The 23914-nt window shown below is 37.4% G+C and overlaps 1 protein-coding gene across 5 annotated transcripts in view; it reads right to left on the minus strand.

The window, feature by feature from the left end:
* Positions 1-23914, minus strand: part of SPEN (spen family transcriptional repressor) — an 88105-nt gene that overhangs the window by 11661 nt on the left and 52530 nt on the right. For 2 of the 5 annotated variants that reach the window (XM_042257427.2, XM_027975859.3), the window contains 7 exons: positions 15821-15981; positions 14348-14548; positions 10528-10679; positions 7864-7989; positions 7397-7510; positions 6427-6540; positions 4274-4374 (listed from right to left, as the gene is read on the minus strand). In XM_042257427.2, the coding sequence (XP_042113361.1) occupies positions 4274-4374; positions 6427-6540; positions 7397-7510; positions 7864-7989; positions 10528-10679; positions 14348-14548; positions 15821-15981 (969 nt within the window). Of the gene's footprint in view, positions 1-4273; positions 4375-6426; positions 6541-7396; positions 7511-7863; positions 7990-8726; positions 8845-10527; positions 10680-14347; positions 14549-15820; positions 15982-23914 lie in introns of those variants that run through there. The other 3 variants (XM_060396580.1, XM_027975860.3, XM_027975861.3) reach the window with 2 other exon arrangements.

Raw genomic sequence — 23914 nt, forward strand, 5'->3', positions numbered from 1 at the left:
GGTAAAGAATCCACCTGCCAATGCAAGAGACATGGGTTCGATCCCTCATCCAAGATAAGGAAGGAGAAGGAAATGGCAACCCACTCCAGTACTCTTGCCTGGGAAATTCCACAGACAGAGGAGCCTAACAGGCTATAACCCATGGGGTCACAAAGAGTCAGACACAACTCAGCAACTAAACAACGACCAAATCATTAGAATTTCACCATCCAATACCACAGCTACAAACCACAAGTGGCTACTAAGAGCTTGAAATCTGGCTCGTCTAAATCGAGGTGTGTATAAATGCAGACTAGATCTGGTGGATTTAGTCTTTTTTTTGTTTTAAAGAAGACATATACTTCAGTAATTTATTCAGATTGAATACATGTTGAAATAGTATTTCAGATAGACTAGGCTAAATAAATTAATTACTTTTCTGCCAAGAGATAGTCTTACCACAACTTGGGAAACAAACGTATTGTTTGAAAAGACAGATTAAGAACTAAAATCTTTCTACCTCTGCAACCTCTACCTCAACTCACAGTTTAAAAAAACACACTGGGGGCCAGTGTCCCTGGGCTCAGTCTTTACACTTGTAAGATGAAACTTTGTAAAAACTTTCCTAACATAATACAAGGCACATACTTGGCCTTCAGTTATTGTTACTTTTCCCCAACCTGCCAACTAACAAATTATGTATTACAAGCTGTGTGAGATAATTCCTTAATTGTAAAAGAATTCCTTAATTGTTAAAGTGACATGACCCAGTGCATTCAAAATAGAATTGAATTTACGTGCAAGAATGTGTATAAAATGGAAATTTACCTGTAACAGAGGCCAATTCCTTTACTCTTGGTTCATGTCCTATTTTTGTTCTTTCAAACAAGTATGGCTTACTCAGTCTACATAGTACTACTAACGGCAGCTCAACGAAACATAAAGAACCTTGAGCCTAAGCTTCTAAAAGCATGAGCTTCTGTCTTCCCGGCTCATACCAAGTACTCAAATTTGTTGAAAGAATGAACCGGAGAAAAGTATGTCAAAGTTGCTACTGGGCAATGTTCTAACCCATTTTCAAGAGCAAATGAAGCATCTAGACTTAGCATTCAACACTGGAAGCATCAATAGCACCTTATTATATGCATTTATACTGAACTTTATCATTTCAAAGAGAATCATTTATGACACATCTATGATATTTCATTTAATAGGATGACCAACTCAAGATGATCCCTCTACAATTCCATAGGAATCAGATTCTCTGCCTCAATACTGGCCAGCCATTTTGAAAAATTAGGCTGACTTAACTCATTATCACCATAAATACAAACTCCAAAGAAGCATCACTTTCACATGTAAAGGAGAACACACTATAAAAGAAAGAAAGTCGCTCAGTTGTGTCCGACTCTTTCCGACCCCATGGACTGTAGCCTACCAGGCTCTTCTGTCCATGGGATTTTCCAGGCAAGAATACTGGAGTGGGTTGCCATTTCCTTCTCCAGGGGATCTTCCTGACCCAGGGACTGAACCCGGGTCTCCCGCATTGTAGGCAGACGCTTTACCAACACACTATAAGCTTCCTTTTTTCCTTTGATCACACCATGGCTTACAGGATCTTAGTTCCCTGACCAAGGATTGAACTCAAGCCCCTGGCAATGAAAGTGCAGAGTCCTCACCACTGACCACCAGGGAATTCCCTAAGCTTTCTAATATAAAGTGGTTAAGACATCAAGAATGGCTGTAAGTTTACTGCCTGCATTAAAAGTAGGTTTAAAAATGGCTTCCAGGTATTTTCTAAAATAAGCAAACTAAAACTATGTCCAAAATGTGAAAGAAAAAAGTCACAGAAGTCAAAGGTATATACGTAAACATTAGTGCTACACTGTTCAGTTTAATAAATGACGATTTTGTACGCAAAAGAAATGAGTGTTCCTGCCATCAAGGAACTCTAGCAAGAGACAAAAAAACTGCACACTAGCACTATGTACAAAAGGCTCTGGCAGGACCCAGAGGGACTTTGAAAGGTCAGGTTTTCAGAGAATGCTGTTCCCATGACTACAAAATATCCAAACTACCATAAGTAGGTGAGAAATTCATCTAAAGCATAATGTGACTCCATAAATTTGTGCTGAGAATCACTCTGGCAACCTGTAAGACTCAATGCACTAGCAGGTAAACTAAATGCACTGGGTTTATTTCCAGCCCAATCGCTTAGGAGCCTGTGACCTTATCAGCAAAGTCATCTGATCATCAGTTCCTACCATAGGTAACACATGAGAAGAGTCACAGCACTATTTCCCTGACACTGTATTTAAGGGAATAAAAGAAATACTTTTAAACTGCAGAGCCCTACGAAACTTGAGTCATCGCTTGCTTTCTTGAGCTGAACTGTCATTAGGGGGTAAAGCATTTCTTCCCCCCACTATTCATCAACTATTGAGTGGCATGACTTCCTTCCACTCTATGGAAAAGGCAAAGATTCTTAAGCTCTACTGAAAGGAATGCATTCTAAAAACACTACCATCTGAAACCAAATGAGGCAAAACTGGGTCACAGTGAAGTCCTACACCCTCATGCTTCCTACTTTAGAGATAAACTCCATTCAACAGGGATAAATAACCAAAGAACAAAGCCAGAGCCAGATCATCAGTAAAATGAATTAATTTGAGTGGTAATATTCAAAAATTAACACCGATATAACATTATCCAACCCTTGTAAGACACTGTTCTCTAAAAATATTGAACATACACACAGAGAATTTTAATGAAAGTTTTATGTCTCAAGTGCCACTAGATCATCAACACGTATTCCACTCACTTACGGCTAAGAGTTCCTATAAGCACTTAAAGTATTAACAATGACTTCAGATTGCGGGGGTCGGGGTGGGGAGGATGGAGAATCCTCCCTGTAGAGGATATGTAGACTATGTTCATACATAAGTTCATTCTCTTTCTCTCTCACACACAGAAAAATTTAGAACGTGGATTCCAATCCACTAGTGGAAAAACCACTGACACCTTAGAAGTTCACCCTTTGGGAAATTTGGCTGTAGCGGACATTTTTCATTAAAAAACCGCTCAAGTAGTTAACGACCATTACACTAAACACCATGAGTAATTGAAAAAGAAATATATACCTTCTTTGATTTAAACAAAAATGAAGTAGCAAGAGGAGGCAATAAAAAGGGAATGCACTTGATAGGTTTCTGGGAGCATGATCAGGATTTGCCTCAATCCTTGTCACAGAGCCCTTTTATACTTGAACTTGAGTGTCTAAAGGCATTTCTCAAATAGTCTTTTGTCTAACACATATCTACAGGGGTGGAGATCTAGTAGAAACATTCCAGGAGACTTAATCACAGAGGCAAGTTTGGACAAACAGCTTTATCATATGGAAGATAGCTTCCATTTTCAAATGTGATCAGCTTGTGAAGAACCTACTGACATTGTCAGGGTGTTTTGATAAATGTTGTCTCAAAAAGAATTAATCATCAGTTCTGATGCAATTTTAAGCATTAGCCTGATTTAGATGGTGACACCTTAAATGACTGTGAACTGTAATGGTTCCTACAATTCCCACAAGCAGCAGAAAAAATATCAAATACCACATAACCATGACTGAAAACATTAACAAAGATAAGCAAGGTTTACTTTATTTTTTGCCGTGCCATGTGGCTTGTGGGATCTTACTTCCCTGATCAGGGATTGAAACCAGGTCCATGGCAGTGAAAGCAGCAAGTCCTTCCACTGGAAGGCCAGGGAATTCCCAAGGATTGTTTACTTTCTACATAGCTAAAGTTATTAATTTATACAACTTTGGCTTTCTGATTCACAAATTATTTAAGAGATCAGAATATAAAACAAAGCTCTTGATAGTCTTTTGAAAGTTCTTTGTTCTTTCAATTAATTCTATGAGCTCATACATGGTGACAACTTGGATGCTGTCATTACTAAATACACTGGGCATTTAATAGTCTATAATGCATTTCGACATGTTTAATTTAAATGTGTAAGGCATGATGATTTATACATAAAGTTATAATCTGGAAAGGAGTAACTCTTTTAATGAGTATTCTCAGGGAGAAAATGTAGATAAGGTTAACCCAACTCCCATGAGCTACATGAGAAATCCATTTTTAATGTGTTTCCATACGTGGGGATAATAAAAGGAATAAGTTTGGGAGGAATGAGAGTAGCAATAAGGGATGAAAAACAGAACTTAATCTCGTCTAAATTTTATGTACTAGAAATTTTAAAATTCAAGCTATGCTGATAGGTTGAAAATACATACCTTCTTTCCAATAACATTTCATAAAAGTCTCTAATATCTTGACCAGATTTTTCCATACAGTGATAAAATGCCAGCTGACTTTCTCGATTTGCAAAATCCACCTTTAAAAAAAAAATGAATAGCAGGTGTTTAATGCAACTTTCAGATTTCAATGATGGAAAGTGTTACCAAAGTTGAAAATTCTTCTTCTGGATAAATTTCAAGAAAACGTAACTTAAATTTCATTTAAGTGAAATAGTCCTCATAACTCTGTATTTTTTTAACTTGAAAATTCTCAAATTCTACAGAAATCTTGATAAAGAATTATAATTTAAAGTTTCAGAACCCAATCCTGAAGAAGTAGAGAAAGCAAAATCAAAAATGGAAACATACCTATCAGGATTCTAGGCCATCAGTTAAATAATCAGACCAACTAAATCTAGTAATATCTTGTGAAAAAAACAGGCTTACAACCCAACATTCAAAAAACTAATAAGATCATGGCATCTGGTCCTATCACTTCATGGCAAATAGATGGGAAAAAATGAAAACAGTGACAGACGTTATTTTCTTGGGCTCCAAAATCACTGCAGATGGTGACTGCAGCCATGAAATTAAAAGACGCTTGCTCCTTGGAAGAAAAGCTATGACAAACATAGACAGCGTATTAAAAAGCAGAGACATCACTTTGCAGACAAAGGTCCTCTAGTCAAAGCTATGGTTTTTCCAGTAGTCATGTATGGATGTGAGAGTTGGACTATAAAGAAAGCTGAGCACTGAAGAATTGATGCTTTCGAACTGTGGTGCTGGATGAGAGTACCTTGGACAGCAAGGAGATTAAACCAATCAATCCAAAAGGAAACCAACCCTGAATATTCATTGGAAGGACTGATGCAGAAGCTCCAGTACTTTGGCCACCTGATGCAAAGAGCCGACTAGTTGTAAAGATCTTGATGCTGGGAAAGACTGAAGGCAGAAGGAGAAAGGGCAACAGAGGATGAGATGGTTGGATAGTATCACCGACTCAATGGACATGAGTTTGAGCAAACTCTGGCAGACAGGGAAGGACAGGGAAGCCTGGCATGCTGCAGTCCATGGGGTTGCAAAGAGCTGGATATGATGACAACTAAACAACATCATCATCTTGTGCATAAATTTGCTGGAACCACAGTCAGAACATAAAATATGGAAGAACATTTAAACTTTACTCAGTGGGGCCTCCAAGTCACTAAAGCATAATATTCACCATCTATCGATCTTATTTTAAAAAGACTGATTTTAATCTAACCATCAGAGTTATTAAGTGCATAAATTCCTTGAAACTCTTATGAACAAAAGTTTTTAAATAAAAATACTTAGACAAAAGATCATACTTTCAGTGATTACCCACTCTTTAAGAGAAGAGGAAAAAAGATCGAGAGGATCATTCAAGAAGCTGGACTGACTCTTGGAGCTCCTGGGAGTGCAGCCTACACTGAGAGCTCACTCGTGAGCACCAGGAACCCAGGGTGTAGGGAAGCACACTTCCTCGAATGAGGATTTTTAGGGAAGGTTCTGTGGTAACCTTTTAAAGGACTCTTGTGTCCTTCAGTTCAGTTCAGTTCAGTTCAGTCGCTCAGTCGTGACTCTTTGCAACCCAATGAATCGCAGCACGCCAGGCCTCCCTGTCCATCACCAACTCCATTCACTCAAACTCATGTCCATCGAGTCAGTGATGCCATCCAGCCATCTCATCCTCTGTCGTCCCCTTCTCCTCCTGCCCCCAATCCCTCCCAGCATCAGAGTCTTTTCCAATGAGTCAACTCTTCGCATGAGGTGGCCAAAGTACTGGAGTTTCAGCTTCAGCATCATTCCTTCCAAACAAATCCCAGGGCTGATCTCCTTCAGAACGGACCGGTTGGATCTCCCTGCAGTCCAAGGGACTCTCAAGAGTCTTTCTTCTCCAACGCCACAGTTCAAAAGCATCAATTCTTTGGTGCTCAGCTTTCTTCATAGTCCAACTCTCACATCCATACATGACCACTGGAAGTAGCCAAATGTAAACAATGTAATATCGCTCTTGAAAACTGAGGACATATACTAGATGTGCTGTAAGCCAACAAAATGCCAATCATTAACAGGTTGGGATCCAAACATGATTTTGTTTTGGTTCTGCTTAAAGTCATTCTGCACACCTTTATTTTATTCCCACCGATTTTCCTCCCCTTGGTCTCTTTTACAGCTGCTTGTGCATATTCAATTTCATTATAAAGAACCAGGGCCATGCCTTTTAAGCGATCAAACACCACCTGTAAAACAAAACAACATCAGTCTAAACAAAATTCTGTGCTAGTCCCAACAAAATCCTAAGTCACTAACACATTGCCAAGAATAAACATATATTTTTTTTATTCCAGAAAAAAGTTTGTTTTTCCTGATGATGCATGTTATAGTAAAAACACAACAAAATGTCATAGGAACTGTTTAGATTTGTGGATATTGTGGCATGAGGTATATTGTTTTTGTTTTTCTGTATTCTTTTTCCACGTTGACTGAGTACTGTCCTATATTAAAGTAAGTACTGACAAAAAACCACCAGACCAAAAAACTGTTTCTCCATACAACAAAAGCTACACTTAAAGAAATGTCAAAGTTATGCAACACACCTCCCACAACATAAAATCTACTTTTAAGAAGTTAAAATCTTTACCTTCACATGGAATGGGGTCCAGAAACCCTTTTCCTGTTATGTTGGTGAAGGTTACACAACAAACATTGGTTGGATGAATATTCTGTTGTATGAGTGTTTTTTAAAATCATTTTTAAAAAAATCAAGTCTAATTACATATACGTGTGAATGTGAATAATTATATAATCAGACTAATTTTAATGAGATAAAATTATAGAAATCCCTAAGCAACAGTCTATTTAACAGTATTTTGCAGACTGGTTCCAAAATTAATCATTTTGATGGGTTCGATATAGTTTTTTCAAAATGTATCATAAGCAAGTGCTCTTCTACATCAAATTTTGGAAAAAAGAGAATTTTAATGTATGAGTTACTAAAGAAAAGTCAGCACTAGAAACTGGGTCTGCAAGGATAGTATACCAAAAGAAAGGAAGTCAGTAGTGACTTAAAGCCACATACCCAAGCCTCCCACTTACCTTTACCACAGGCCCATATCGGCAAAAATGTCGCGTTAAATACTGATCTGACACATTTGAAGAAAGCCCGTCTAACCACACACAGTTTGTAGGCATGCTCTTTCCAAAGCCCAGCTGAATACAAAAGGCAAAATTTCTATTAGTTAAGCCACCAATTATTCAACAACAAAAACTGTGAAAAAACTGGTATTCTGTAGGAATCTTATCAAACCACCACTTCAAGTGGGAATCAAGTTAAAATCAAACAAAAATTTACACAAAATTTATCCTGCCTGGCTAAGCGAGTATTAATTCAGATTATAGTATAACAGGATAAGGATGCAAAGAAGTTTATTACCTTTATGGTTATCTAACTGTACTATTACAATTTTAAATAATCATATATACCAAAACAAAACATCTCCAAATCTTGAGGAAAAAAACACAGCAAATATTAACAGCACAGTAACTTATATAAATTCCTTTACCTTGAGACGATTATTTCCAAGGTATTCCCCATCCATCTTCTTAATAGCCTTACAAACACTGGCAATGTCACAGTATTGCAAGAATGCATACTGAGGGACTCCATTTACTTTCTTAATATCAATATCCTGAAAAAAACAATGGATGGATACCACTTAGTGATATGCCAATAAAAAATAAATCAGAATAAATCAAGTCCATATGAGCTACATGGTTCTCAAAACAATCAGATTCCTCCCAAACCACCTGCTTAGTTACAATTATACATCTTAATGCAACTGTAAATAGCCTAAAAATCTATTTAACACAACATTTGTAGTCACAAACCATGAAATTCTTCTCACGTGAAGCTCTTTGCAGAAGAGCAACTGCAATGCAACTCAAAACTCAAAATTTTAAATCCATAATACCTGTGTTAAGAGAAATTTATGATAAGAAGTAAAAGGTAGCCTATTTAATGAAAACCTAACAAATAATTCCCTTCTGCAATATCTAAAATCCTTATTAGGGGCAAGCCATTTAAAATACAGCATCTGGGAAGAATAACAATGATAAAGAAGTCAAATTTTCAAAAAGTGATTTAAAATATGCAATCCTGAATCAGAAGCTTCATTCTATTAGTATATCTAACTGAATCAAACCTGGTGACTGACAAATGTGGTAATAATCTCTCATACCCAGAATGAATGGACTATATAAATATCTGAACTACTCTGTGAAGATGCATTAGAATACCATCCCTGGACTAAAGAAACACTCTACATAAAGGAATATCCCCATTTCTTTGGAATGCTCAAAACCTGCTGTCACATCTGACACTCTGGTCCTGCCTACTTAGAGGAGGTAGTGAAAAAACCTGGCTTACACATGAAAATGGTCCAGAGAAACCAGACACTTGGATGGCAAAACTTGTACTTAAACAATAATGAGCTGGGCCATATATTGCAGATTATGTATTGTGATTATCTAAGCCTCCTTAAGGGTCACAAGCCAATAATCAAAACCTGAAACAGAGCAAAATGAGTAATGCATTTAAAGAACTGTTTGACGGGTCCTTAAAAAAAAAGCAATAATTTATACTCAAAATTTTTCTAAGTAATGTTAAACGGAAGCTGTTTTCATCATTACATAAAATGTAATAACTCAGGATAGCTCCATTTATATTTCCCAAAGAACGATGGTGGGCTAACTCACTAAAAAGGTTCTGTTATAGCATAATCTGTTATCAATAAGCAGCAGACCATGTTCCAAAGGTTTGTATGTCATTAAAACAGTGACAATCATGAGCAACTGCAAACAAGATAATAGTCTGCAAATAGAATACTGACATGTCCGCCTTATTGACAAGCATAGCTCTTAAAACACAATAATCATTCCATTTTTAGCAACCCCGGTGATGAAAATATATCCACATGCCCAAATTCAACTTTTTATACTCCTTTAAAATTTATGGTAGCAGCTACATTCAAATAAAAGTATGTTTGAAAATGTTATCAATTCATAGTCTCACAAAGCCAAAAAACAAATAAATAACAGACTGTGATCTAAAGATAGAAGAAGCTGTAGCCCAGAGAGGTAACTGAGCGTCTAGTCACCCATCCAGGTAGGCAGCAGAGCTGGAATTAAGAGGATACAGTACCCTCACAAAAATAAGAGAAGTTAAATAATCAGAAAAGAAAGATGAATGTTTTGTTGGTATCTCTCCCTGAATAGCTTCTCTGTTTTTGCTTCACTTCTGCCAACCACTTCAATTTCTTCTCTCAAGCCCCTAAAGATGAAGTTTTGTTCAGCCACAAGCACAAATAATATTTTATTCACAAGACTAGGTTATGCCATTAAAAAATATTAAGAATCTTTTCCTTAGAGCATTAGTGTATACGTAAGAATGGAAAAATGGACATCACATATACACAAACCTAAAAGATGTACAATAGCTGTTTCTACTTAAACTATTTTTTTTTTTGCTCTCCAAAGTCCAAATATATTACTTTCTTCACAATTATTAACTGTGATATCCTAGAGAAAGTCTAGGAGGACAGAAGTAATTTTCCTATTTTTTCAAGCATAACACAATACAGTATATCTAAGGATACAAACTGTAACCAAACTATTTTCACTATAATTTGACTCAAGTCTTAAATCATGGAGAACAGAAAAATCCTTCTATCTCTAAGTCAAACAATGACTTGCATAATTTAAACAGATTCTAATTAAAACTTCAAAACAGAACCGAGCTTCCAGCACGACAACCACATTCCAATAATTCCCAAGGTACTTCTAACGTGCATTGTAATAAAAAGAATCATATACTAATCAATCATATACTAATCTGCAGCTCTGTTTTCTCGGCCAGATTTTTCTTTCAACCCACAGGACTAAAGATGGCATTAAAACAGCATCCAATGGACAAAGATAAGAAAAGTGGAAAGGAAAATACATATGTAAATAAAGACAATTATATATTTTTATACACACACATAAAGCAGTCCCTGATGAGTTTTGCCAGATCATCTTTTAGCAGGAGTTAAAAACACATAGGGCAAGTGAGAAAAATATTCATTATAACATCTAAATACATTTTTCCAAATATAAGCTGTACTTATGCTGTATGTTTTATGACAAAGATTTAAAAATGTTTTCATTGTTTAAAAAAAAAAACAACATACCACAATTTCTCCAAAGCGCTGGAAGATATTGCGAAGATCATGGTAAGTAGTGGTTTTTTCAAGGTTACCAATAAAAAGGGTTCTTGTTGCTTTGGGGTGAAATTCATCTATCCGTTCATCCAAGGGGCGAAATTCATTTTCACTTTCCGTTTCTGTAAGTGGGAAGGGGCAGAGAGTGTTTTAATGTTTACTCATATATCATGGGAAAATCTACTTTAAGAAATCAAATCTCTGCTATACAGGGCTTAATTTTCATGTAATCTGAAAAATCACATATACCATCAGAAACAGCTCCAAAGCAAAAGAAGAATATAGAGGCTAGAAAAACATGTCCAAAAAATTAAGAGAAAGTTAATACCTTGACCTTTCAAACAGAAAAGTAGACTGAATTTCCATTTCAGTTGATTTGTTTTAAAAGATAATCACTATCACAGAAATAGGTTTTAACCCCCAGTGGAAAACGGCAATTATTTAAGCCTAATCTTAGGTTTAAAAATTATGTAGTAGGCTCTGAATGCAGACTATAAAACTGAAATCCTTAAATCTGAAATAAACATTAAAAATTCAGCTAAAAATAGTCCAGTTTCACTATTTGTTTTATTTACTTTTCAATATTTTGTAAAATATTTAGCATTTTATGCTTGTCATACCCAATTATCTAAATACAGCAATTTTTAGATACAAGAATAGTAACTATATGAAAACTGACTGAAGTAACGCTTACAAAATATCTTCTTTTGGTGTTGCATGGCACCCAATGACAAATAGAAAGAGGTTAAATTACTCTTAAGGTTTTTTTTCTTATGATCAAAGTCGTGGTTCAATGTCTAACTCAATCATGGGCTTTCTCTGAAGTTCCATTTAACTTGGGATGGGCTTTCCTCATGGGTCAGATTGTAAAGAATCTGTCTTCTATGTGTGTTTGATCCCTGGATCAGGAAGATCCCTTGGAGAAGGAAATGGCAACTCACTCCAGTATTCTTGCCTGGAAAATTCCACGCACAGGGAGCCTGGCGGGCTACAGTCCATGGGGTCACAAAGAGTGGGACACGACTGAGTGACTGAACAACAAGTTAGGGGCTTTCAACATTTTCTGGATAACAATCAGAATATGGCCTGTATGATATCTCTCTTTTTTAATGTAAAACAAAGCCATCCAAAAACGTTAGTATTTAATCAATTTGACTAAAACAAAGTGTTCATTAGCTCCAGCCACATTACTGATGATGTCAACAACAACAATGATTTTTTAAAAAGACTCAACTTCTGAGCTGCTGGGTGAACTACGCCAGAATACATCTCACTCCAGATTCCAGTTTAATAGCTCTAACGGTAGCAGAGCTTAATCTCACCCAATCATCAGAGAGTATATATTCAGTCAGAGAGTATATATTCAGTCAGATGGACCCAGAAACTGCTCAGTGCTCATTACACCTATCTTTACCTACATTTTCATCTTATTTCACAGGGGATATGTCTCATTTTAAACTCAACAAGGTCTTAAAATTATCTAGGAGAGTACATACTTAGAAATATTTCACTTAGGAGAAAAAAATAATTCAGACACATCTTGAGATTTGTACTTTAAAAGGCAGAATCAGGGGAGTTCCCTTGGCCTGGTGGCCTAGTGGTCAGGATTCTAGGCTTTCACTGCTGTGGTCCAGATTCAACCCCTGATCGGGAGAACTAAGATCTCCCAAGCCTCCTAGTGCCGTCAAAAACAGAAAAAGCAGAATCAGAATGAGAAAGCAGGATTTGCAACCATTACAATCTACAATGGCTTCATTTCCACCAAACAGCTCAGTAAAAATTTCGGAGTGTGTCTTTCAGCCTTCATGACCAGTTTTAACTCTTACTGCCTACACATCACTGAAATGTTGAGGGGATTGTGATGTTGTGCAGCAGAGGAGTAAAAAAGCACAATGTCTGAAGCCACCAGAGGTCTGTCGGCAAAGTTAAGTTTCCTGGACTTGGATATTTTTAATTCCAAGTGGTCTCTGACCTAAGGAAGCAATCAGCTCCATACATTTCAATATAAAACATTTATGACAACCATCCAACAGCTAATTCTAACCAAATGTCCTTACACAGCTTTCAAATAATGCATTCAACTGATCTTTCAATGCTGTCCCATTTGGGAAATGTATCTTTGGCTTTGCTATGCTTGAACCAATCCAACTTCTCAACATCTTCAATGAAATAAAAGTAAAAGTGCTGGTGGTTCGGTAGTGTCTGACTCTTTGTGATCCCACGGACTGTAGCCCGCCAGGCTTCTCTGTGCAAGGGATTTTCCAAGCAAGAATACTGGAATGGGTTGCTATGCCCTTCTCCAGGAGATCTCCCTGACCCAGGGATCAAACCTGGGTCTCCTGCACCGCAGGCAGATTTTTAACCGTCTGAGACACCAGGGAAGCTTAAAAAAACATCTCAACATCTTCAGTGGCTGGTGGTTAAAGCCCAGTTAACATCCTGGGTGTTAACTAATTAGGTAAACTGATTTTTTTTTTTTTCAATCTTCTGGTCATGCTGTGCAGCATGTGGGATCTTAGTTTCCTGACCAGGGATGGGACCTGAGACCCCTGCACTGGAAGCACAAAGTTTTAACCACTGGACTGCCAGGAAAGACCCCAAATGTTGTCTGTTTTTTTTTTCCCACTAAAAATCTCAAGCTAAGCCCACTACTTGGAGATTAGAGGGTCACTTATTGATAATGCCCCTGAGTTAGAGCCTCACTAATTAAAAATTACATATGTATATATGGCTCTAAAAACTTGTACAGGTTATATGACATTCTAAATATTATTCCTCAAAGTCAGTTCTGACTGTTTAAAATGTGTTAAATAAGAACTCCTGAGCTGCCCTTAGCCCAGTATAAGTTAAGGCAGCACATCTCAAACTCCACGGAGGAGGAAATGAATGGGAAGGCATAACTTATATTAACAATTCCTTTGAAAAGATAATATTCCTTTGAATTCCTGTTTTACCACATAATTAAGCATATTTTATAGTCTTCATTCTAACAACTCTGTGCCTGTTTTAATATACAAATAACACACATTCTTATCAGAGAAATTCTATTTTTTTCCTCTTAGTTGTCAAATAAAATGAATATTCCAAGAAAATGGGCTATGTTTATCCTATAAATTCCACTCAAAGTCTCACTCTTAAAGTTCAACTGTCCTACGCATACATTATGCGAATGCATAAAGTTAACATTTCTGCTCATTCCTCTATAGATTTACTCACAAGTAAATCAGGGGTTTTAAAAACTTGAGCATGCAAATTCTAAACCAGTAAGCGAGGGTAGGATCAAAGATCTTCATTACAAACAAGCACTGCAGGTGGTTCTGAAACAGGAAGAACACTGACCCACGTCATGTCTGACAAGACTTCCTGCTTTAGAATAGACAAGTCTTACAGGTAGGTTCGAGCAATATAATGTCCCCTTGAAATTTTCAACGGGCTGCATATAATCAATCTGTCATTATCTTTCAAGGTCATGGAAATTGGACTAACAGGTCCAATTTGTGCAGAGCATAATGGAAACAAAACTGGTCTAACTAGTCCCTCAAATTGATGTAGTCTGTTTTCTAATTCTGTTGTCATTCTCCTAGGAACTACCACCTTATCTCAATCAATTCAATCCTTTGGGGGAGGGGGGATTCAACAAGGGCCTGAACTGCCTTTTACAAAAACAATCTTCACGCCTTCTGAACCAAAACAATCTATTTTATTAAGTTGAGCAACAACTTAATAAACAACAGCTCTTTAAAACAGAAGACACTGAACGTGTGTTAAGAGAGCTGTCACTGTCTCTTACCCGGCCCTATCCATGCTGTTACTTCAATCTGCATGCCAAAGAAAAGTTTTCCTTTTGATGCAGTCAACGCTTTTTCTTGGTCCTCTTGCTGCCGAAAGAATACCAGACCATATCTCTCTTCTGAAGTTCCATGTATCTGCACTGAAGTCACCTTTCCAAATTTCTTAAATTCATGGAAAAGGCCATCTTTAAGGCTTGTATCTAAACCATCAAACAAAAACAAGTTGCTCATTTTTCTAATACAGTTAGAACTCAAAATGTAAGCTACTGAGTCTTTAACCTGACTTTTGACCTAATTTAGCATTAAAACATTATTTTTTCAAATTAAACCACTCTAAAGATGCATTTAGAGACCACTGAACAATTCTGAAAATAAACTGGGTTTTAAAAGATATTACTGGTTATGTGCTAGAATGATATAGCATGGTTACTCAGGAAAATACTCGTATGTACAGATCTTTTAAGATAGTGTGAAATGAAATAACACCAGGGATTCACTTTAGGATAAAAAGGGAACAAGAACAGGAAAGAATAAAGATGGAGACAGTTAAAGCAAGTGTGGCAAAACACTGATGATTTTTAAATCTGGTATGGTGTAAGGGAAGTTTCATTTTGCTATTTCTTCTACTCTGGGTGAGTTTAAAATTTTCATGATTAAAACTTCACAAATATACATAAACCTATTCATAAACCTGGTATGTAGGTTTCACAGGCTATTTTAATAAATAAGTAATCACTGAAATGCACTTAGCAAGACATACTTAGTTTGGTCTTTGTTGGTCTGACCATCTACTAACAGTTGTTTACATACTCAATATATGCCTGATATAGCAATAGGAATACATTATAAGCAAATGTCAAAAAAAATTGGAATAAAAATTACAATAGAGCTTTTAACTACATACAGTCATTATTCATGACTTTCTTCATTTAAAATGTTAATATATTGACATGGGTTTCCTAGCATAATTTTTTTATGTCTAAGTTATTTCATAGGACTCCAGACCACTGTAAATCTAACTCAAAATAGTGTTTCTATAATTTCATTGTACCAAATTTTTCCTAATATAAAAATATTTAATCCAGAAAGCATTTTTATTCAAAATGAACCATGCTTTCTTTATATATCACACACCATACAATCTTCATGTGTGTAAATGCATACAATATGCATAATAATGTATATATATGTTTATATAATTAGGTACAAGTAACATGCAATCTTACATATGTAACAACTTAGAAATTATATAAATTATAATCACTTGCTTTTTATTACATGGCATTAAATATCAATGAACCACAAAAAGAAAAAGGAGTCAAAGCTGAAAGACAAATAGAAAATATTACCCACACAGTCAGAATAAGAGAGACAGAGAGATTTAAACAAAATCTATACAATGTAGAAAACATACATTGCTCTCCCATTCCCAAAAATAGCAGAGAAGAAAGTACAGCAATACAAAATTTTACCTGTAGAGCGCACTGGAAGATTCTGAACCTTGATCCCAAAACTTTTACGGGGCTCATCTTTGTCCAGAGATGAAAGCAACTGGGAAGTGGGTGCTGGGACTGCTGCAGATTGAACCGATCGGGCTGGAGAGTCATCACTTGAACTACTGCTGGAATCAGTGCTACAGATGGGCAAAGAAAAAAACAAACAAGTGAGAAAACCAACAAAGAATCACATATAAAACTTCTTATAGTCAACAAGCGGCAATCATTTAAAGGTCTACATTTCAGGTCCGGGTTTTCTGGATACCCTACTTTCTCCACATCTATTTCATACTCTACCTTCAGAGATCACAGAAGACAGCACACACTGGCCTAAGAATGCGGAAGTAAAAGTAACAATCTTTTGCCACCACAGGCCACCGAAAGACAAATGTTTTGTTCTGTGCAAAATCTGAACAATTTTTTCCAAATAAAACAAGACTGGTAAACACACATGACTTAAGCGTAATGTTAATAAAATAGTGGATATATGAGTTTTGGATTCAGAGATGTCTATTTAAATCCCGACTCAGACATACAGCATGTATCCTTGGACAAGTCACTTAACCTCTTGCTAAGCCTTAGTTTCTACATCTGTAAAAATGGAAATAATAATAGTACCTATCTCACAAGGTTAAGAAACAAAAAAAACACACAGGTCTAGAGTTCAGAATATGACTGGCAAGAAATAAATGAAGTGGCAATGCTGCTACTATTATTGTTACTGCTACCATTACCACCACCTCATGGATACTAATTTTTAGGAGAAAACAGACATTCAAAATAATTTTCCAGGTTTAAATTTTTGAAGGATTAATAAAGAAACATTATACAAATTACTAGAGTCTTGTCAGTTAGGCTCTTTTCTCTGTGAATAATGTGGGAAATGAGAGTCAATGAAATTTAATTTTTCTCTTCAGTTTAATACAAACCTTGAAGTGTAAGAAAATCACAGTTGAGAGAAAAGGAGATCATCATTGCAACAAAAAGAATAAAATATCTATGAATAAACCTACCTAAAGAGACAAAAGACCTGTATGGAAAAAACTATAAAAGCGATGAAAGAAATCAAAGATTACACAAACGGATGGAGAGACATACCATGTTCTTGGACTGAAAGAATCAATACTATACTACCCAAAGCAATCTACAGATCCAATTCAATTCCTATCACAATACTAGTGGGTATTTTTCACAGAACTATAACAAAAAATTTCAGTTCATATGGAAACACAAAAGACAGTTTGTGTTTTGTCAAAGCAATCTTGAGAAAGAAAAATGGAGCTGGAGGAATCAATCTTCCGGACTTCAGACTATACTACAAAGCTACAGTCATCAAGACAGTATGTACTGGCACAAAAACAGAAACACAGACCAATGGAACAAGACAGAAAGCCCAGAGATAAATCCACGCACCTATGCCCACCGTATCTTTGACAAAGGAGGCATGAATATACAATGGAGAAAAGATAGCTTCTTCAATAAGTGGTGCTTGGAAAACTGGATAGCTACATGCAAAAGAATGAAACTAGAACATTTCTGAACACAAAAATATAATGGATTAAAGACTTAAATGTAAGGCCAGAAACTATAAAACTCTTAGAGGAAAACACAGGCAATATACTCTTTGGCATATATCACAGCAATATCCTCTTTGATCCACCTCCTAGAGTAATGGAAATAAAAACAAAAATAAACAAATGGACCTGATTAGACTTAAAAGCTTTCACACAGCAAATGAAACAACAAACTAAATGAAAAGATAACGCTCAGAATGGGTGAAAGTAATTGCGAATGAAACAACTGACAAAGGATTAACCTCCAGAATATACAAACAGCTCGTCTAGCCCAATACCAGAAAAACAAACAACCCAAACAAAAAACAGCCACAGGAAAAGATGCTCAATATTGCTCATTATTCAGTTCAGTTCAGTTCAGTCTCTCAGTCGTGTCCGACTCTTTGCGACCCCATGAATCGCAATGCAAACCAAAACTACAAATGAGGTATCACTCCACTGGTCAGAGCCCACCATCAAAAAATCTACAAACAATAAATGCTGTTGGTGATGGACAGGGAGGCCTGGCGTGCTGCGATTCATGGGGTTGCAAAGAGTCGGACACGACTGAGCAACTGAACTGAACTGAACTGACTGCACTGTTGGTGGGAATGCAAATTGATACAGCCACTATGGAGAACAGTATGGAGATTCCTTTAAAAACTAGGAATAAAACTATCATATGATCCAAATACTCCACTATTGGATATATACCCGGAGAAAATAATAATTGAAAAAGACACATGTACCCCAATAGTCACTGTAGCACTATTTACAATAGCTAGGACATGGAAGGAACGCAGATGTCCATCAACATATGAATGGATAAAGAAGTTGCGGTACATATACACAATGGAATATTACTCAGCCATAAAAAGGAACTCATCTGACTCAGTTCTAATAAGGTGGATGAACCTACAGCCTATTATACAAAGTGAAGTCAGTCAGAAAGTGAAAAGCTAATATCATATATTAACGCATATATATGTAATCTAGAAAGATGGTACTGATAAACATCTGCAGGGCAGCAATGGAGACACAGAGAATGGATTGTAGACACAGGGACAAGGAGAGGGTGGGACAAACTGGGCGAGTGACACTGAAACATGCCCACTGCTATCTGCAAAACAGACAGCCAGCGGGAATCTTCTTTATGACGCAGGGAGCCCAAACCTGCTGCTCCATGACAACCTAGAGGGGTGGGATGGGGTGGGAGGTGGTGGGGAAGGTTCAGGAGGGGGCGGATGTGCATGTACCTATGGCTGACTCATGTTGATATATGGTAGAAACCAACACAAAACTGTAAAGCAATTACCCTCCAACTAAAAATAAATCCTGGGAAAAAAGAAAGACAAGGAGAAAACATAACCAATATACTCAGAATAAAAGACAGGCATTATAACACATTTATAATGCCCAAGAACCATGTGAGAAATATTAAATTATCATTTCAGTACTCCATGTGCAAGACTGCTGTGGCTTTCTTTTATAGCATTTCCAAATACACTAAAAATAAAAAGCTATTTACAGGTTTTGTTATTTACAGGGTTCTGAAATTTTGCTTCATACTCTCAGCTCCTTATAGTGGAAGACTTAACCCTTTAAGCAAACAACTCAGGATGGGGGTTGGGGCACAGGTGGTAAATCCACCTTAGGCACACTCCCTAAAAGAAAAATTCAATAGTTTTTGTCATCTGCACTTAGACTAGAGCTCTCACATCCACAACAAACTCTGAATCAGTCAGATGAGTAAGTCCAAACTCCAAGAACTGAGACCAACTTGCTGCTGCTTCTTTAATACCTCAGGTTGGAGCCAGGGGTGGAATACCCTAAAAAAATACAACTTACACAGCATTTTTATTTAGTTCTCACATAATAAGGCAAAAGATTAAAAATTTTATGAAGTTATCAGAGTTTTCTGCAGTTTAAAACAAAAGAAATAAACCTATGCCAGTAACAGCCAAAAGGAGATACCTGAGTTACAAAATACAAACTACTATGGATAAAAGCCACAAGACAGAATCACAAGTCATCACTATCAGGCCTCCTAGAAATGACTGGGCTTCAGTTTTCCCATCAATAAAAATAAATTTTTTTCTAAGTTATAAAGTAAAAGTAGTGTTACAATTACTAAGTGAATGAGATGAGATGGTTGGATGACATCATCGACTCAATGGACACGAGTTTGAGCAAACTCCAGGAGATAGTGAAGGACAGGGAAGCCTGGCATGCTGCAGTCCAGGGGGTCACAAAGAGTTGGACACAACTGAGCAACTCAACAATGTCAACAAACTGAATAGGACACTGTGCTTAGTCACTTAGTCGTGTCCGACTCTTTGACACCCCATGGACTGTAGCCCGCCAGGCTCCTCTGTCCATGAGGATTCTCCAGGCAAGAATATTCGAGTGGGTTGCCATGCCCTCCTCCAGGGGATCTTCCTGACCCAGGAATCAAACAGGAGTCTCCTGCATTGCAGGCAGGTTCTTCACCATCTGAGCCACCAGGGAAGCCCAAGAATACTGGAGTGGGTAGCCTGTCCCTTCTGCAGGGGATCTTCCCAACCCAGGAAGTGAACCAGAGTATCCTGCATTGCAGGTGGATTCTTTACCAGCTGAGCTACCAGGAAGCCCAAATAGGACACTGCTGCTGCTGCTGAGTCGCTTCAGTCGTGTCCGACTCTGTACAACCCCATAGACAGCCATAGACAGCAGCCCACCAGGCTCCCCCATCCCTGGGATTCTCCAGGCAAGAACACTGGAGTGGGTTGCCATTTCCTTCTCCAATGTGTGAAAGTGAAGTCACTCAGTCGTGTCTGACTCATAGCGAACCCATGGACTGCAGCCTACCAGGCTCCTCCATCCATGGGATTTTCGGGCAAGAGTACTGGAGTGGGGTGCCATTGCCTTCTCCGAAATAGGACACTACTCTCATTCAAATTAACCCATGTGTGCTCAGCTGTATCCCACTATTTGCAACTCCATGGACTGTAGCCCGCCAGGCCCCTCTGTCCATGAAATTTTCCAGGCAAGATTACTGGAGTGGGTTGCCATCCCCTTCTCCAAGGGATCTTCCTGACCCAGGATTGAACCCAAGTCTCTTGCATCTCCTGCATTGGCGGGTGGATTCGTTACTACTACTGCTACCTGGGAAGCCCCATTCAAATCAAGGGTTAACAAAATTAATCTCCTGTTTTTAGCACGGAAGGAAAAAAAAAGGTTGTTACATGTATTACATACTCCAAGCAATACAAGATTATTCATAAGGTCACCAGATGACTACAATATAAAATATGTACGTGACTTATCAATTTAATTTCAAGGAACCATAAAATCACCATTAAGGAAAACACTTTACTATCAATTCTACCATATACATATACACCAAAATTCCTTAGCAATAGTGGGGAAAGATGTAAACAAATATGGCCAGAAGCAGAACTTCTGGGTACCAAAATAATGAGCCAACAAAGTTCTGTTTATGTCATTAACATGCAGAGGAATCAATGATAATGATTTGAAGGCATAAAATAATGATAGAAATGTCATCACACTTTTGTTTAATTTCCTGCTACCACACCAATTCTGAAACAAGATATAAAATTTAACTGGCAGGAATATCTGCTGATCAATTTGGAGTTTTAACTAAAAAGAAGGAAAGGTATTTAAATAAATTATGAAATGATAAAACAAAATAACCTTTGAGTTTGGATTTTAATATGCTAACCCAAAACTGCAATGTATATTTCCAGTGTAATCTGTTAAATACAGTGTGGATTTCAAGATCTTGAATCAAAACAGGTCCCCAAATACTTTTTAGCCCTATAAACTGAAATAAAAACCAAATGCTCAGAATTTTTGTGTCAATTTTAACTTTTAAAAATTCTTATTTTCAGAATCTTGTTAAAACTGAAAAATCACAATGTATAGTATTTTGTGCTCAGTTGCTCAGTTGAATCGGACTCTTGAACTGTAGACCACCTGGCTCCTTAGTCCATGGGATTTCCCAGGCAAGAATAGTGGAGTGGGTTGCTATTTACTCCTCCAGGGGATCTTTCTCACCCAGGGATCAAACCCGCATCTCCTGCATTGCAGGGGGATTCTGTACTGCTGAGCCATACTATACAGGGAAGCCTGTATAGTATTTTAGTTGTTTCTTAAAAGCCAAGAATAGTTAATAGGAAGCTTTCCAATCTAAATTGTCCAAAGTATTGGTAATGAAGATGCATCAACTAATAGCTTTAAGAAAGTGGGCTTCAAATTTACTGGGCCACAAGAGGAACACAAAAAGATGTCCAACATCGCTAATTATTAGAGAAATGCAAATCAAAACTACATTGAGGTATCACTTCCCACTGATCAGAATATTTCATCAAAAAGTCTACAAATAATAAATGCTGGAGAGGGTGTGGAGAAAAGGAACCCTCCTACACTGTTGGAAATGTATTTAAATTGGTGCAGCCACTACAGAGAACACTGGGAGGTTCCATAAAAAGCTAAAAAACAGAGCTACCATAGGATTCTGCAATCCCTCTCCTGGGAATATATCTAGGAAAAAACACACCTGAGGACTTCCCTGGTGGTCCCAGGGTTCAGACTCCACCTTCCAATGCAGCAAATGTGGGTTTGATCCTTGGTCGGGGAACTAAGATCCCACTTGCCACAACCAGAGAGCCCATGTGCTCTAGAGTCTGGGTATTGGCTAGACTTCTTCTAGAGAGAAGCCCATGTGCCACAGTGAAGCTCTGTTATACCACAACTAAGACCCATGTAGCCAACTAAATGAATATTTTTTAAAACCCCATAATTTGAAAAGATTCATGCACCTTAATGTTCACTGAAGCATTATTTACAAAAGCCGAGAAATGGAAGCAACTTAAGTGTCCATCAACAGATGAATGGATAAGATATGGTGTATGTATACAATGGGATGTTACTCAGCCATAAAAAAGAATGTGGAAGGGAGGGTAAATTAAGAGTTTGGGATTAATATATATACACACTACTATATATAAAGTCGATAACCAACTACTATATAACACAGGGAACTATCCTCAGTATTTTGTAATAACCTATAAGCCTTCCAATGATGGCTCTGTGGGTAAAATATCTGTTTGCAATGCAGGAGACATAAGAGACATGGGTTCGATCCCTGGATAAGGAAGATCTCCTGGAGAAGGAAATGGCAACTCACTTCAGTATTCTTGCCTGGGAAATCCCATGGACAGAGGAGACTGGTGGGCCCCAGTCCATGGGATCACAGAGTCAGACATGACTGAGCGACTGAGCACACCTAAGGAGAAAGAATCTGAAAAACAAAAAAAGGTAACAGTGAGAGACTTTATTTTCTTGAGCTCCAAAATCACTGCAGATGGTGACGGCAGCCATGAAATTAAGATGCTTGCTCCTTGGAAGAAAAGCTATATCAGACCTAGACACGCTGCAGTCCATGGGGTCTCAAAGAGTCAGACCCAACTGAGAGACTGAACTGACCGATGTTTAACTGAATCACTTTGCTGTACACCTGAAACTAACACAACACTGTAAGTCAACTTCAGTTTGATAAAAAAACTATAAATAAAAATTTACCTGACCGTATCAGTATTATATTTTCAATATCACTTAAAAATTCTAAATGGTAAAGAACCTGAAAGAATTACAATTTAAAAGATAAAAGAAATCTAGTTACAATTTTCCTACGCATATAAGACATTTAAGGCCGAACTATTTCTTGTATGTGCTTAAAACTTTTAAATTACGATTACTAAGGGGAATTCCCTTCTGATCCAGTGGTTAGGATTCTGCACTTTCACTGTTGTAGGCCCAGGGTTTATCCTTGGTCGAGGAACTAACGTCTTGCAGGCCACGTGACACAGCCCTCCCTCCTCCCTGAAAGAAAACTTATTCAGAAAACTAAGAAGTGGATCTGATCGAAATTGTCCGTAGTGGAGAAATACAAGTGATTGGTTACACAGTAATTCTTGATAAGCAAACAGAATATGGGATGCCAGGATTCTCTTAAACCAAATTATGTTGTCAAATAAGTAACCGTTACTGTTTCCACATTTTATACACAGAACTACAGTGAGCATTTGACTCTTAAATGTCAAGATACTGCATACGTCTATTTATAAGATGTGCTCAGTCACTCAGTGTGTTCAACTCTTTGCGATCCCATGAACCACAGTCTGCCAGGCTTCTCTGTCCGTGGAATTTTCCAAGGAAGAATACTGGAGTGGATTGCCATTTCCTCCTCCAGAGGGTCTTTCTGACCCAGGGATCAAACCCTAGTCTCCTGCATCACCTACATTGCAAGCAGATTCTTTTGCCATTGAGCCACCTGAGAAGCCCATTTATGAGATGACTTGGGGATAAGTTTGTTCCCACCCAAGAGTAACATCCAATGGCACACACACACATATACTTGCATTTATAAACATTCGGTTATGATAAATACGCATCTATGCTGTTTTTAAGCTGGAATATTAAAAGCATTTCACCAAATTAGGAAACAAAATAT

This window comes from Ovis aries, chromosome 12, assembly GCF_016772045.2.
Source record: "Ovis aries strain OAR_USU_Benz2616 breed Rambouillet chromosome 12, ARS-UI_Ramb_v3.0, whole genome shotgun sequence".
Classification (NCBI taxonomy): domain Eukaryota; kingdom Metazoa; phylum Chordata; class Mammalia; order Artiodactyla; family Bovidae; genus Ovis; species Ovis aries.